Source organism: Oreochromis niloticus, linkage group LG8, assembly GCF_001858045.2.
Source record: "Oreochromis niloticus isolate F11D_XX linkage group LG8, O_niloticus_UMD_NMBU, whole genome shotgun sequence".
Classification (NCBI taxonomy): Eukaryota; Metazoa; Chordata; class Actinopteri; order Cichliformes; family Cichlidae; genus Oreochromis; species Oreochromis niloticus.
Window position 1 is genome coordinate 12,291,031 of NC_031973.2, and position 16,237 is coordinate 12,307,267.

At 39.3% G+C, this 16,237-nt stretch overlaps 2 protein-coding genes across 7 annotated transcripts in view; both read left to right on the top strand.

Annotated features, from left to right (window-relative positions):
- Positions 1 to 4,292, top strand: part of pald1a (phosphatase domain containing paladin 1a) — a 59,280-nt gene extending 54,988 nt beyond the window's left edge. For 4 of the 5 annotated variants that reach the window (XM_013269507.3, XM_013269508.3, XM_013269506.3 and 1 more), the window contains exon 20: positions 2,447 to 2,596. In XM_013269507.3, coding sequence (XP_013124961.1) covers positions 2,447 to 2,596 — 150 coding nt within the window. Of the gene's footprint in view, positions 1 to 2,446 lie in introns of all 5 variants that reach the window. The other variant, XM_005471376.4, reaches the window with a different exon arrangement.
- A 5,891-nt stretch (positions 4,293 to 10,183) lies between these two features.
- Positions 10,184 to 16,237, top strand: part of adamts14 (ADAM metallopeptidase with thrombospondin type 1 motif, 14) — a 57,799-nt gene continuing 51,745 nt past the window's right edge. The window contains exons 1-3 of one of the 2 annotated variants that reach the window (XM_005471375.4): positions 10,184 to 10,840; positions 10,948 to 11,107; positions 11,523 to 11,944. In XM_005471375.4, coding sequence (XP_005471432.1) covers positions 11,029 to 11,107; positions 11,523 to 11,944 — 501 coding nt within the window. In that variant the 5' untranslated portion in view covers positions 10,184 to 10,840; positions 10,948 to 11,028. Of the gene's footprint in view, positions 11,108 to 11,522; positions 11,945 to 16,237 lie in introns of both variants that reach the window. The other variant, XM_019362522.2, reaches the window with a different exon arrangement.

The window sequence follows — 16,237 nt, forward strand, 5'->3', positions numbered from 1 at the left end:
AGGGTTATATAGACCAGATTTAGGTTCAGCTGAGTACTGTATCGATTTCAATCTGAGGCCGCATAATGGAAGAGATGACTCTGAATGCTTTTGTGCCTTTCAAGGAATCCAGCACAATTTTGCTTTCTTACTATATAGGTTTTTTACATGTGGGAATTGAACTTCACAGTCTAGTGCATTGCACTGAGGCTTCTCCTTCAAAGTAAAGTGGGCAAGCTGGTGCACTCGTCATAGGACATTTAAAAGTTTTTGCAGGGAAGTCGGCTTTGACTGGGTTTTGTTTTTATTTGTTTATGTTGCTTGCCTTTATGGCCAGATGTTTCTGGTTGTCCATGGTGTTTCCCATCAGTCGTAGCAGACTGTGAGTCAGTATGACCTAGTGCTTAACACCGAACTCTCAGGAGGCAGATATGTTCTCATTCATTCAGGAAAGATTCAGACAAAGACTGCTGAGCATATATTCTTCCCGTGGTGCTGTTCCAAGGCTGTTCCATTACAGCAGGGATTTGGGTACTTATAAGTGAGGTAATTGGTGTAAATTAAGTAAAGCATTGCACTCAATTAGGCTCACATAAATATTGGACTGCTTTTGCTGTTGACTTCATTCACTCAAACACTGTTGGTGGTGACCTAACATGCAAGTTACTGGCTTTCTTTTTCAAGAAAATCTCCTGCTAATGGACTCTGAAAAAACAACCAGTGCAAACTTCCATTATTTCTGTGAGTTTTAAGCATGGCTGCTATTTATAGAGCCCTACCTGGAAGCCTTGTTATGACCACTTGCGTGTGAACTGTGCAATTTCAGGAAGAAAATATTGACTTTGTGTCAAACTGACCAGAGCTTCATTTCGTGACGAAGGTTAGTAATGAGTTACAAACGAAACACGTAACACATAGCACTTCAAGCCTGGAGGAAGAACATCATTTTCTTTCTTTCTTTCTTTCTTTTTTTTGGATAGGATTCTGTGAATTCGTCACTCAAAGTCAGACTCTTACCATGATGTTAACTGTAATGCCCTGAGGGAGAGTGTCCTTTAAAAACCACGTGAAATGTGGTGTGCGCCTTTGTGCCATTGTGCTTCAGCTGACCGAGGAGGCAGGAGGGTTTTTTTGTTACATCCAGACAATCTTTTCTTGCCACCACCTTTACTGCCCAGATTGGGCTCTCTGTGACTTTGTCCTCTTCCCCCAAAATGAAATTCAAGTTGGCAGGGGGGTCAAGCTTTTGTCAAAGGAGATGAGACCACAAGTGTTCATATTATCTAAAAATGGCCTTGTAAGAGGTAAAGTTTTTGATTTTTATGATTGTGGAAACTTTGAGATGACTGATGTGGACAGGAAGCATAAGGGGTGACTCACTGTTGTTATGATGATTTGACAAATCACTCTATTCTTTGAGCCACCGTCACTGCTTCAGCTTGACTAGAACATGCGTGGGCATACTCAGGTCTACAGGTACAAATGCTATTTGCACTTATTAAAAAAATAAATACAAGCTATTTATATTGACTTCCCGATAGGGGATGATTCACTTTTCAGTTCAAGTCATTTCCACTTTCAATAGCAATTCAATTTTATTTTTTTTTTACAAACTGTTTGAAGTTTAATACAATACAATGTGTGGCTAATTAACTATATCTGAGGAAGAAACATAAATGAATACCTAGTTGTACTCAATGCCACATGCAATTTTGTATATATTTACATTTTTAGAGTAATGCTTAAAGTAATTAAAATGATCTACATTTCAAACATCTGGAAGCTCGTTTTGGCTGCTCACTTATTTACATGGCGTTGCCAAATGGGATTGATCTGCATATCTGAGACTGGAGAGGATGGATGGGTGGATATGTTATAATATAACTCTTAAAAAGTCAATTGTCCTTCTCTAAAAGGGTACTTTTGTTACTTACAGTAGTATTGTAACTGTAAAAGAATGCTGGAATTAAAGGAGCAGAGCCTGCTATGTTCTGGGAAAAATGCTTGTGCCTACATTTCCCACAATCCAAAGTCAGTAATACTCAATAATGTCATTAAATGCTTTATTTCCTAGTAAAAGTCCTTGATGACCTTGATGTCATCGTTATGTCATCAAGATTTTTTAAAGCTCCCTCCAAAACCAACGAGGACACTATTCAGCTGATTTTACAGGCTGATTTGGTTTCCGCGTATTTTTTTTTTTATTGCACTGATTTTGGCTGAAAACAAGTATGGTCTTAATATTTTTACCCAAGTGACACAACCGAATTCTTCTTCACACACTTCTCCAAACCCGGAGTTGAGCCCTGGTCTTTCATTATAACAGCTGCGCATCCAGCAGCCATCAGAAACCATGCTGAAAAAGTGGAAGTCCATGTGTTTGTGTGGTCACAAAGGACAAGAAGAAAAAAAAATCTTGGCATGCTATATCGCCTGTTCATTAATATTTTGTGCGTTTCTGTGGTAGGTGGCTGCCAGAGTTGGAGTTTATGACATCCTCAACCAGCTGGGCTTCTCTGAGTTTGAAAACCCGAGGGACACGCCACTGGCCAGGCTGCGCTGCCGCTGGCAACAGCAAAACATTCTGTCACTTCCTTTCCGCGGGGAGTTCATCTGAGAGGGGATCACTGTGAATACGCCAAAACAGTACTGTGCTTTTCAGAATAAAAGACATTTACAATAACATAGTTATGCCTTCTGTATTTACCCTTATTTTCTGTATATCTTCACAACATCTGTTGTTTAATGTTACTGCTTTTTTCCTTTTTTCTCACTTGTGATGTTAACAGTTTTTAGCTCTATTAAAGTCTTTAAATCTCAGCAAGATTCTGCTTCTGTATTGGAAGTTGTGCCTTTACATCAGTGAATTTATTAATGTACTAATTTGTACATGTTTAGGTTATTTTTTTCTTTTCTTTTCTTTAAATCACAGTAAAAATATGCTCACTTGTGACAGCTCTTTGAAACTTCTGCCGGAACTAGAGTTAAATGTTGTTATGGAGGAGGAGATCAGAAAATTCCAACAATTTATGTCACTGTGCATCTGTTCCACTTTTTCAGAAGATTCCCTATGTACATATGGAAGCTGTCAGTATTTAAATAACTGTTGAGTTTTCCAAATGTTATTTGATAAGAGGATTTTGAGCGTTGCAAAGATGCTAAAGTATGACAGCACTTATATGTTCCTCTGTTGTACCTGATTTTTTTTTTCTTTTTTTTACATTTGATTATATCTGTCATGATACAGGTACTAACATTTTTATGTGTTATATTTGACTTTGAAGCGCTCTATGTGTTTTTTTTGTTTTTAAACTTTGTTTAAAGCTGTAAAATTACTTCTGTCATGTGATGTGATTCTGCATTCTGCCCATTCTTCCTTCTTGTCAAAACATGGTCCACATACATATTACCAATAATGCAAATTCACCTTCCTACACAGCCTCACGCTGCTCACCTGCAGCTTGATGCAATAGAAGTCCGCAAAAGCTTTAAAGCACCTTTGACGTGTACATTTGAAGGCGTTACTTTTATACCACCTTGGCTTGGGGAGCTTTCACATCATCCCAGATTCAAATTATTCATCTGCAAAGTTTATGGGTGAAAACAGCATCTGCAGATATTTGGTGTGACTTGGATTTAAAAAAAAATATACACTTAGTGTTTATTGATGTGGATAAATATACCATTCCGTAACTGCAGCTGATGTTCATGGCTTCAGTGGAGGGAAACAGCTGCATGATTCACTGTTTAGAACAACAGTTTAAAGTTGCATTGTCTTTCAAACATTTGCATCATTTTTTCCTCTGAATGCTTGACAACACCAGATCTGTAGAGTAACTTTAACCCAGCAGGATTTTTTTAAAGTCTTGACATGTTCTTTGTTTGAGCATGTTACCGCTATATTATGAATCCTGCCTTAAAACCAGAAAGATAAGCAAAAATCGAAGGATCAAAAATTATCAATCCTTCCTCCAGATACCTGTCATTCTTGTTTGTTTCATTGTGGCATTGCATAAGGAAAGTGCACCCTTCAAGTTATCAAAAACATTGTGGTGAATGAAAATGGGAAGAAATTTAAAATACACATTTTGTGTTGGAACATCTAATACCCATCTTTGTGATACTTGATTAAACACACAAATGTGCAGGTTGTATAGTAAGAGATCCTGATATCTTAGCTAGGCTTTTAATTTAATTGTTTTTTTCTTTTTTAACAGGCACTCTTCATATAGTAAATGTCTTTTATTTGCTGTATGTACCAATTATTTTCTTGTTTGGAAGCTAAAATAAATATTTCAGATAGATCTAACAGATTTTCTGCTTTTGATATCTTTTTTTTTTTTTACGAGGAGAAAAGTAAACTTATCCATCTGCACCAAGGATTCGGATTTTTGTGCGTAGGAGGGTTTTATGATTTTATTTTGCACACTACTGTCCTCTGTGCCTTGTTTTATTGAAGCTTCTGAAGTCTCCTGCGATGGAGCCAAATGATTGTCTTCCCTCCTCGGTTTCCTTTCTTTTTTCCTCCTTATCTCAGCATCATCTTTTGCTGCAGATACGCACTGCTGAGAACCCTCTCGTATATCCGCGAGGCCTCTTTGTTTTGTGTCGGTGCCAACCTCGGAGATCAGGACAAGTTATGAGCATCGAGCAGCGTACATTTACCCAAAACAGATGATTCATTGTTGGGCTGAAATCTTAACATATTCCATACACAGTAATAAAGAGCTTAGGCAGATCAAAAGACTAATCTGAGTTGCGTTTTGATGTGGACAGGTAAGGTCTTAATTAAAAAAATATGGTCACTCTTTCAACAATGGAGGCCTGTGTGAGGATTAAAAGTCACCGGCCGGCACATCAGTGAAGCTCACTTGGCTTCGCTGGCCTGCTTTGAAAGTCTGATATCCCAGATCACTTCCCGTCTTGTAAGTGCATAGCAGGCTTATCTTCGGGACTACGGAAGTTGTTAGGACTTTATCACACCACAGCCTATCCTGGATTATTGTAAATGGAAACAAAGTGAGCCAGATTGAAAGGCTTCCTGTAGAGTTTGAGACTTTATGAGCTAATTCATCCCTCTTTGTGAGAGGGTTGGCAGGCCCTGAGGTACAGATAAATTCACCATAACACTTATTGTACACTGTAACTCTTTACCAATGGAGAAAAATTGGCAGATATGGAGAAGGTCTATTCAGTTGCAGCATGTGGCCAACTTGACTCCAGGTCAAGATAAGCCCAGGACGTGAGGACCATGCTTGGATGATATAGCGGCCCCTCGCCTTTGAAATTCTTTCCAAACTCATTGAGATACTCCCCAATGTGAAACTCAAGCTAGTGGTTCTGAAGGATCCAGAAATTGCAGCAGACAAAGAGTGGCATTCAGAGGTGAACAGCAAGAGGGGATGTAATGAACTTCATGTGAAAAGCTTCCCCCTGCAGATGAGAGAGCTGCTGAGGACAGGAGGCATCATGCCGGTGTAAGGGGTTCATGGGTGCATTGCCATCCTCTTTGATTGTTCTTGTGTGTATAAAAGGCCGCCTTACAAACACCTCAGAAACTCAACTCTCAAACCTCTCAGGGATTTGATCAATATTAATAAGATTGTTAAGACCTTGCTCTTAAATCTTCTCTGGCAAATACGTGTCTGGGCCTTCATTTACAGTGAGCAATAATACACAATCCCTGTTAGGTTATTACACACACTACTGATCCAGGTAAAGTATCAACTGGCAGGATAAAAAATACTGATTGGATTGATAGTGAGCTTTTAAATGCTTATTCCTATTCCCATTTGATCTTTTGGAATACATCCCCATGACTAAGGCTTTCTTATTTAGAGGCAGGGGTTCAAAGCATGGGTGATTTGTTGTATTGCTGAATTAGTTTAAGCAGACTACATAAAAATAAAAGTAATGTAGTGGAGCCACTGGTAACACTCATTATAGTAAAAGTCTCCATTAGGTTGCAGGGCATGCAGACGTAACCAAGACGACCTGCTGAAGTTCAAACTGAGCATCAGAATAGGGAAGAAAGGTTATTTAAGTGACTTTGAGCATGGTATGGTTATTGGTGTCAGACAGGCTTGTCTGAATCAACTGGGATTTCCCACACAGCCAGGGTTTACAGAGAATTGTCTGGAAAGGAGAAAATATCAAATGAGCATCAGTTTTTTGGGGTGAAAATGCTTTATTGATGCTGGAGATCAGAGGGGAATGGTCAGACTGCTTCTGTAAGACAACAAGTACCCCTGAATGAGATATGCAGAAGATCGTTTCTGAATGCATGTTGAACCCTATAGCAGATGGGCTACAGGAGCAGAAGACCATACTGGGTACTACCTCTGTCAGCTAGGAACAGGAAACTACGTTAAGGCTACAATTTGCACCGGCTCTCCAAAAGTGGACAATGGACGATTGGAAAATGTTGCCAGGTTGGATGAGCCTCCATTTCTGCTGTAAAATCCAGATGGTAGAGTCAGAATTTAGCGTTACGTATGGATCCATCCTGCCTTGAATCAATAGTTAAGGCTACTGCTAGCAGTGCGATGCTGTGTGGGGATATTTTCTATGGGACACTGTGGTATGAATAAGGCACGGCGGGACCACAGATCTGCATTTTGAGCCATCTTTATTCATTCTACATGCATCACACCACAACAACACTTAACCCTGCTTCCCCGTGATTTAACACAGCGGGCGTGATCTGCAGATGCCGTGCAGGTGCGTCCCTTTATGACAACAGTCTTCTGATGGCTGCTTTCAGCAGGATAACACATGCAAAGCTCAAAACATTTAATAATAAAACAAATAGCCGATTAGTTTCAAGATCTGAATCTAATAGAGCACCTTTGCGATGTGGTACTATGACAGATTTGTATCATCAATGTACAGCTGGCAAATCTGCAGGAATATTTCCACTAAACTGTTGAATCTACGAAGAATTAAATGAGGTCTAAAAGCAAAAGGGAATCCAATCGATACTAGCAAAATGTACCTAACAAAGTGGGTGGCAAGTGTATTTATACTGCATAGTAATCAGTCAAACTACATTGCAAAGTTAGACCTTTATTTCAAACAATACCTGAATGTTAACTTAACAATGTGTATTTAAAATTATACAAGGCTTGATTAGCTGATTCAAAGCTGAAACAGAATGCTCTATTTGTTGTGATGCCAAGGAACACAAAACTGCACCGCTGTCTAAAACCCAGGCAGAAGTCATAACTCATCCCATGTGTCATTGTATTTTTGTCCTCTGTTTTAGGCTCAGCTGTGCAACATCAGTCAAATAAGCTTAAGTCAGTGAGTTAAAACTATGTTGGCACTTCGGGTGAACAAATAGAAGTTCACATAGCAATAGATTTAGCAGCTATTCTTTCAAGCTGTCTTCAGTTTAGTGATATGTTCTGTATGTTGGAGCATAACTCAAATGTTTGGCAACCTTTTAATATTTTATAAGCTAGTGATTCAATACAGTGAACTTTACATTCAATCACAGAATTTCATTCACAAATCACAAATACTTTTTATGAAACCAACCCTTGGTGTCAGATCAGCAACATTCGTTTGTTGCTTATTGCTTTATTGGATAATAGTCTATAGACTCATGACTTAACTTAAACTTTCCCTCATGAACCTGAGATTTAAGACTTCCTCTGACAAACTTGGACGTTGTTGAAAAGATAACTCTGTTTCAGACATGAACAGGCCACAGCAATGTCACATTACTGCCACTGTCAGTGTCAGTGAGTCTCATTATACATGCAAGACTATCAGAAATGCACAGAAGGCTTCTTGGCACCTGGCAGCTGAGACTGACTCCAGCACCCCCGTGACACTAAGATTCATAAGGAGTTAAAGAGATGGATGGATGGAGTTTTAAACATGTTCTTCGGAGACCCAAGGGAAAGTTACCCCAAACTAAAGAGTTGTAGATGTAAATGAACAGTAAGTGAAACGTAGAAGTAGTATTCAGTGATATGTTTTTGGTAATCTAAGGGTAAAAGGAGTACTTTATCATTGTCGGAGATTCTTAAGTGTGTTTTTTAGACTTATAAATTATGTATTTAAAAAAGGATGTAGATCCCCTGGCGTCACTCATTTTTAGTTTTTTTAAAACAGTAAGAGTGGAGAGCTGATGGGGGAGTGAGAAGCCAAGAACGTTGCACACTCATACAATAGTGAATGGTCAGTCGCCACAAGCATACCCTGCTTTATCATCTATTTTAGCATAAATGGGATTGTAATAAATGAGCAAAATAAATAAGACTTAAAACAAACACCTGAGACCCTAGAAAATTAGAAAAGTGTTTAGAATTCAAGTCAGCAGAAGGGCAGTTTTCTCGCACACTTCTATAGAATTGGAATTTGCAACTGCCTACTTGCCATTTAAAAGAAGCCCTAAAACCCTGACCCACAGCTAGAAAGAGGAAGTTTGGTGAAATTTTTGCATTAATTTTCCACAAAACTGAATCAAAAACAATAGTTTTTGAAATATAAAGAAACAGACAGGGTTAATTTAGTGCTGTTAGAGCTGCACAGGACTCCCAGATTAATCACATCTTTTTTAAAAAAAGGTGAAGTGAAACTTGTGTGCTCATTTTTAACCATCCGAACACTTCAGACGCGCCTCTTCCCGCAAGCTGCCGGGCAGACTAGCAGCTGCTTTGCATCTCTCTGCATCTCAGAGATGAAAAGTCACATATTTTCTCAGCACGCTGGCATGGCTAGACCACATTACAGCACACATTGAGGCATCCACAATTCCACACTCTATACTGTAACTTTTCCCCTCTGCTGAAAACACAGTGTGGGAGAAGACTTTTGATTCTTTGCAGCACCACCTGACAAAATTAAACCAGGCACAGTAAAGAAATTATATGCGCCAGATTTTAGGCATGGTTTAGCCTTTGAAGCCCATCTATGTGAAATATGAGAGGGAAATCTGTCAGCTAATATCTTTTTTCTCTCCTTTTTTTTCAGGAAAACTGACTCTTACATGTCTAATTGTACTTGAAAACTGGATTTGGAGACAAACATATACCGAAGTTTTGATCTTTCACTCCTGTTGTAAAGGACAGAGTGTTCTGTAGTAGAAAATTGTTCTGGTGTGTGGACTTAACCACAGACTGTAAGTGGAGCTATTCATTTTAGAGGGGAAAAACAAGACTTCTAATTGAATACTATGTTATATTGTGGAATGTCACTCTGGCTTTTGGAAACACATGAAAAAAATCCTCCAAACAGTATGGATGGAAAAACTGCATAAAAACTTCTCACAAGGCAGTTAATGGTTTCCATCTCTTAATGCTGCGGTTAGTTTCCATTGCTTATTAATGCACAAGTCTGGATCACCATCCAAAATCCTCTCATTGCTGCCCTGGGGGAATGACTGCTCTAAACCCACACCTGCTCTGCATTGACCATCCTGGGAGCTTAATTAGCCCAAAATTAAAATATAGGCAGAGTACTCTTATCTGAGGCCCAGACGCAGTCGAGGAACTGGGGAGGAAAAAGAAGGTCCTGTCTAGACACTTTTCCCCCTTTCTCAAAAAGTACCTGAAAGTCAGACTCATGTTAGCCCAGCCCTCTTCTCTTCCTTTGAGAAGGATTGCAGAGTTGTTGGTTCAGTCTCAGGCTGGTTGTCATGTCTGACTAAGTCTGGACTCCAGCAGACTGAGCCGTGGCCAACAAAATCCTGGTTGCCCGAGCACATCCAACATTTTAATGGGCTGTCATTCCACCGATGGAATCTGCTGCACAGTTTTCACACATCCTAAGCCTCAAATGATGGCTTTGGATTTGTTCCTTTTCTCCAAAATGGAACAATATGCTCGCAGTGACATCTGCAGGATTAGCCATGATTATTTAACTTTAAACGCAAACCACTTGAGGTCATTAAATCGGATCATGCAGTGTGTATTTTGTTGATACCAGAACATGGAAAACGTGCAGTTATATCAAATCGCTTATTATCCCTCTAGCCAATGATAGGCCTGAGTTTTCAAAAGGCACACCTGCACGTTACCCCAACATGTACTTTGACTCTCCATTTAAAGGATCTATGTAGGCAGATAAAAAACGAAACTGAAGCTTCAGAGCTTTGGTTGCATTTTATAGCTTTTTTGCATGAAATAAACAAGAATCGACTGCAGCCGTCAAAAGTGTGAAAAACGTGAGCGTCCATCTTTCAAACCTTTACTCTTTTCTGCCTTGAATTTCTTTTATCTCCGTTTTTTAGATTTAAATAAATTTTTCATGCTATGTTTCGACAGTTAAAGCGCCTCTCTTCATTCATGGACGTTATCCCTAACGCGTTTTTTCTTCTTTTTTTTTTGCGGACTCGTGTGTAAACACTTAGGAGTTATGACAAAGCTTCTGGTTGAGTTTGTATTCAGAATGAGAACTTTTAGAAGTTTAAAAGTCGCAAGGCTAAATATGCGGTCGTCTAAGGCAGAGATGGCGCTCCCACTATTGGCTGGTTGTGGCTTCAAGTCGAGCAGTTGAGACTTACGCAGCCGAGCCATTGGTGCGTAATGGTGCACGACTGGACGGCAGATGTTTCACCACCGGGACACTCTGTCTCTGCACACATTATCTGAACCCTTCTGAGTTTTTTTTTTTTCTTCTTAGCGTAGGCGTGTGTTAACTTGGTCTCCTTGCGATTTAAAAGTTACCTAAGGAAGAAAGAGAGGAAGAAGAAGGGGGGGAAAAAAGTGGACAACCTCTTCAAACCGTCCCGGTTTTTTACCGGGGAGTTGTCGTCATCAGTACCCCAGATGTCCCCCCCTTTGCTCCCTGAATGGATAGGGCAGTCTTGGTCTATGCAGCTCATTGCAGGCCAAAAGATTGGAAACAACTTGTGAGTATCCGTCAGTTTGGCGTCTAGAGGGAAACGCTCAGAAATGCCCGGCTGCTTCGCTGGAGCTCAACTCTGAGGACTTTTCTCCTGCATTTGTGCTTTTCCAGGAGGGAGAACTCTGCTCTCAGTTTGCAGCAAGAAGGAAAACTTAGCGCTGAAGTGGCAGCTCTCACATTATTGTCCTCGCTATGGATTGTATGTATTTATTGATGTGCTTTTCACTCAGTCAAGTATTTTTGGAGTGTATTTTCGCAGCAAAAGCGCATGGTGAGTTATCCATTCCGTTTCCCTTTAGTTTTTACACACGTTTTTACGGTGCAGAGAGATGCACTGTAAAGTTTATAAAGTGGTGGGAATAATGATAAAAATGAGGCCCTGCATCTATTGATGGGTCATACATAATAAACCCTGACAGCCTTACTGTTCAATCAATATAGGTTGTTGCTGTATTTCCACTGTGACTATCCACTGTCAGCTATATATAGTTGTTTCATAAAGACAGTGTTAATGCTAAGATAATTCATTGTACCATAATAAATATTATTTGTCTATATTTTCGGTTTTTTTACTCAATCATGCATGTGTCGTTTCTGTTTAAACTGCTTAGTTGTCATTTCCTTTGGAACTTGCTTTGCATAGGTCACTGACCGTCATTCTCACTTGACACTGTCTGTCTCATCAGAAAAAATCTCTGGAAAGTTAAGTGAATATGGTCTTATCGTGCCATTCAGCACAGACTCCCATGGCCGGTACATTTCTCATGTGGTCTCAGCTGGAATTGGAAGTAAAGGTGCTGCTGCTCCTGTTGTTGATGCTGTCTCAGGCTTTGGCAGCAGAAGAAGGGTGGCCCGCAGTGCCCCTGAGATGCCCTCAGTCACCTCCGCGTCGGCTCAGCACTTATTTTTCAATGTTACTGTGTTTGGGAAAGAACTGCACCTCCGCCTGAGGGCCAACAGGAGGCTGGTGGCCCCAGGGGCTTTTGTGGAATGGCAAGAGGACTTTAAGGAAAAGGCCAAGGAACGAATCCAAGGAGACTGTGTTTTCAGTGGAGATGTGACTGACATGCCAGATGCTTCTGTGGCTATCAGCAATTGTGATGGACTGGTAAGTGTCACTACTGCAGGCGTGAAACAGTAGTATGATGCTTTCACTTCTTTGACACTGTGTCAGCCAGAATATGCTTTGACATGTATTTTTTCATATCCAGAAAGTCCCCCGGGGCACTTAGTGATTCCACATAACATCATCACATTAGATAAAAAGGGTTACATCATCTGAAATCCTTTGATGATGTTAAAAGGCTGCTGTCATCATGCCAGCATGGATACTTAATAACATGTTTGCATTGTATTAAAGAAATGTCAGCGTTATTTACAAAATGTCTCTCACAACATCTTTACAATGCTGCCCATCTGTATATATTTTCCAAAACATCCCACCCACTAGGCTCTGCGTGGGCTGGTTTAAATGCTTGGATGCTGGTTTTTGTTGTTGTTATTAGACTCATTTTCCCAGGCTAGATCAGACCAATTTGGAAAATTACAGAACAAACATCTCAAAGGTTGAGCAAGTCCTCAAAAATTGATAAAGGATAAGCCTGATCGCATTTCTTTCTGTTGATCACCATCTGAGTGTAGATAACATAGACGTAACTTCATGTAGCAGGCTTTAGCCTAGCTTTTGACAATGTCAAAATCAGTGAGCTTCAGGCATGTCTTATTTTTGAATGTTGTTTTTTATGCAGAGTTGACATGACAACCTAACCTCTCATATACATAACATAGAAGGTCTGATAATTGAACAGCTCAACCAACCACAGGACATTATAATGGTGCCTTGGTCAAACTTTTCCATAGTGTAGTGGAAAAAGTGTGAGTGTTTTAAACCTTTGGTGAGTTGGTAAAGTTGTTAGGCAGTTCTTAAGACTCGTATTGTATTTTTTTATTGAAGTGGTAGTGTAGTTGTAACAATGCAAATACCTAATGCCAACATGTTTGGTGAAATGTAATTACATTTTCGGTAAAATGGTAGAAAAAAAAGTTATAGGTAGTTGTGACACAGCACAGTTGGACTTTATGAGAGTAAGTGTACAGGAAGCTAGTTCAGAGGAAGCTGGAAAGACAAATTTGAATAAGGGGGAGCTAAAGAACAAGGGGTCTGTTTACTTCCTATTAAAGCCACTAATCCATCTAGCTATCCTTTTTGTTAATATCCAGTACAGGTTCATGGGTACTAGAGCTTCTCCCAGCTGTCACTGGTACACCCTATTAACAATCACCGTAGCACAAATGACTGTAATTAACTTGAAAAGTTGAGGTGATGCTCCATAGGTAGTAGTGAATGGATCTGTACAGCATACAACATTATTTACTCCAAGATAAAACAAAAACAAACAAATAAAAATTTTATTCTAGTTTTTGCACATGTAGCGGTTGCCGTTGTTTTTATAGGGTAGGGTTCTTGCTCATAAAATGCTAGCATTCTACTAATGGTTTACCGCTTATTTACTGTGTAAAACAATGAAAAAATGGATTTATCTCCTTCCAGGATTGAACCGGGAATCTTTTCCTCATTGGTCTTATCGTGCCATTCGATCTGTAAATGACTACGCTATAGAATCCAGATTAAAAACTGCCAGATTTTATTTTTCAGCCAAGTAAAAGTGCATTTTCCCCTCAATATTCCAACATATACTGTATATTTTGTTAAATATACTTTAATTTAACTTTAATATTTGTGATTTAACATGCTTTTACTCATGCAGTATTCTTTTATAGGGCATAGGACGTGTGGGAAATCTCTTGTTTTGTTTAATGCTTTGACTTAATTATAACCAGCCACATGTGACAGTTTGAGATAATGAAGCTAATTTTTAACTTAGCAATTAAGTCTCCTGTGTTCCAATGACTCCTTTTAATATGTAGGCGTAGGAGCCAGGTGAGGTGGTATAGGCCATCCAATTAGAACGCAAACTTCAGCTTATATACTTGAAAGAATTACACTTACTGAAAACAGTCATAAGTATTCAGAATGTCTCCTTCATCTCAGTCTTGTGCACACCTATTTCAGTAAAGTGTTGCCCAATATTACATATCTACAAAGTGTATTAATGCCTCTTAGAGCTCGAGAGAACTACAGTTAGGCAGTAATTCTCAGTGGGCATCCATGCTTTATATTACGATAGTTGTTTAGTTCATTAACAGTATGAAATTGTGGCTTAGTGTAACTTTCATGAGTCAGAGCTAATTAGCTGCAACTTATACAGAGTGACAATTAATGGTGGCTTAATATCTGAAACATGCAGTTTGAATATTTTTATACTTTGCTAATAAAAAAATTAGGGAGTATAAATAAAAAATGTTTAAGTAAGGCTTGGTTGAGCTTTTTTGACCACTTTGCCACATCCTAAAAGTCAGATCCTAAAAGGAAACAGCTACTGGACCCTATCACCAAAGCTGAACAATGAAACTGGCTTAAAACATTCTTAGGTTTGGCTTAGTTCATAATGAAAGACCACATTCCCAAGAGGCCTGTCTGTCTTCTGCAGCATTGTACTCCACCATTACCAATATTATGTGCCTCATTTTGCACTAACACAGTCTCTTGGTATCACCAATATAAAGCTGTGTTATACTGACAGAGCAGCGCGATGGGAGGTGAGACACTAATGGATGTTTGCAGTTGGGAAAATTAGAGTGAATTTCCAAACAAGCATGTGACATTTGAAATGGCAGGCTGACCACATTGAGGCTACCTTTGAGCTTTACCGAAGCAGCTCCTGAACTGTTCTGACAAAAACAGCATGCGTGGAAGTAGAGTGAAGATAAAGTCACCTGGAAGCTTTTGAAATCCTTCACAGGAGACAGATGCATGTAATGTTTAATTTATGATTCCTTTTGTAAATGACTACACATTGTGAAACACTGATTAAATTGTTCATCCAACCTTGAGTTGAAAGATCATTGAGGGGCAGTTCTCCTTTCAGTGATCATCTGTTAATTACAATAGCAAAGAGGAAAAATAGAGATGCATCAATTGGAAAAAAATAAACCCTTTATATACTGATTCAAGTCTGCAGGTGACAGCAATTAACCCTGTTTTGACTCTAAGCCATATTTCATCTCTGCTTCCAGACATCTTTGTCAAAACAGCGGAGCTTTTTGTCTTGCACAATTCGAAGAAACAATAGCGGGATCCTAATGTATTTAATTGGTTGCCATCACTATGCCATCACTACTGCCATCACGTCTTTATTATTATTAACACAAGAAAATATGCTGAATACTAAGAAAAAAGTAGATAGAAACACTTCTCTCTTCTTTTTGAATGTAATGATAGTGAGCGGTATACAGACAATGAAATGCTGTGTTCACACAGAAATCACAAGTTATTTCTGAAAGCCAACTGTGTACCCTTCAGTGGCAACAAGTGACACACTGGCCCTATGCAGAACACTGTCCTATTCACCTAGAAACATGGTAGAAATGTCTGATTTGTTATAAAGCACAGTATAAGAGAGAGCAATCCTGGTGTTTCTTTTAGTTTAAATCATGTTTTCTTAGCTATTTTCCAATATTGTGTTCTGAAAGCTTCTGTTGTGCTTTTTCAGTTCTACTAGCTTTCTTGAACTAGTCCTATTCTGGTAGAAACTTTATGTTGGTTTCTGTTTTCCAAGCTCCTCTTCGTACCCTGGGTTTAAAAGTAGTAGACACAAGCATATGGTTTATGTGGTTCATTTTGAAGCCTCAAGTTTTGCATTTGGGCTGTGTTCATCTTTGTTTTTGTAAGCCAGAAGTGATTAAATTCACTAACTTGTCACCTAAGGCTAGTCAACTGGCTTGGTCTACAAGGGTCATCGGATACTATTGCTGTGTCTTAAATCTTACATTTAAAACTGCACCGGACACTCCTTGGATGGTCTATTTATAATGACAAAACAAGTTAAGTGTGGAATGCACTGCATTTGTGAGCTTTAAAAGTCCCCATCTTGGTTACAGTATGTAGTAGAAAGAAAGGAACTACCAACCAGTTTTTAGCTAAATTTGTTCTACAGGCATTAGATCTGCTATATTTTGTTATGCGCATATTAGGCCTCAGTCACAAAGGTCTAGAGACCTGGCAACCGAGTGAAATCAAGGTGAAAATGTGTATTTCCTGAGTGCTTCCTGGTGGTTGCCGGCAGTTGCTGTGAAATCAATCACTAAAACTGCATTCACATAGGCCTATGGATGCAAGAGCCTCCTGGTAACCACTGGTTACTAGATAAATGTGTGTATTTTGCAACTGGTTGGGGAATAGTTGATGGAGGTTGCTGGCAGTCACTAGGGTGAAACTAGTCGCAAAGAGATATGTTGTGCACCCCCCAAAATCTTCTTTTCATTACTTTGCTCACTAGCA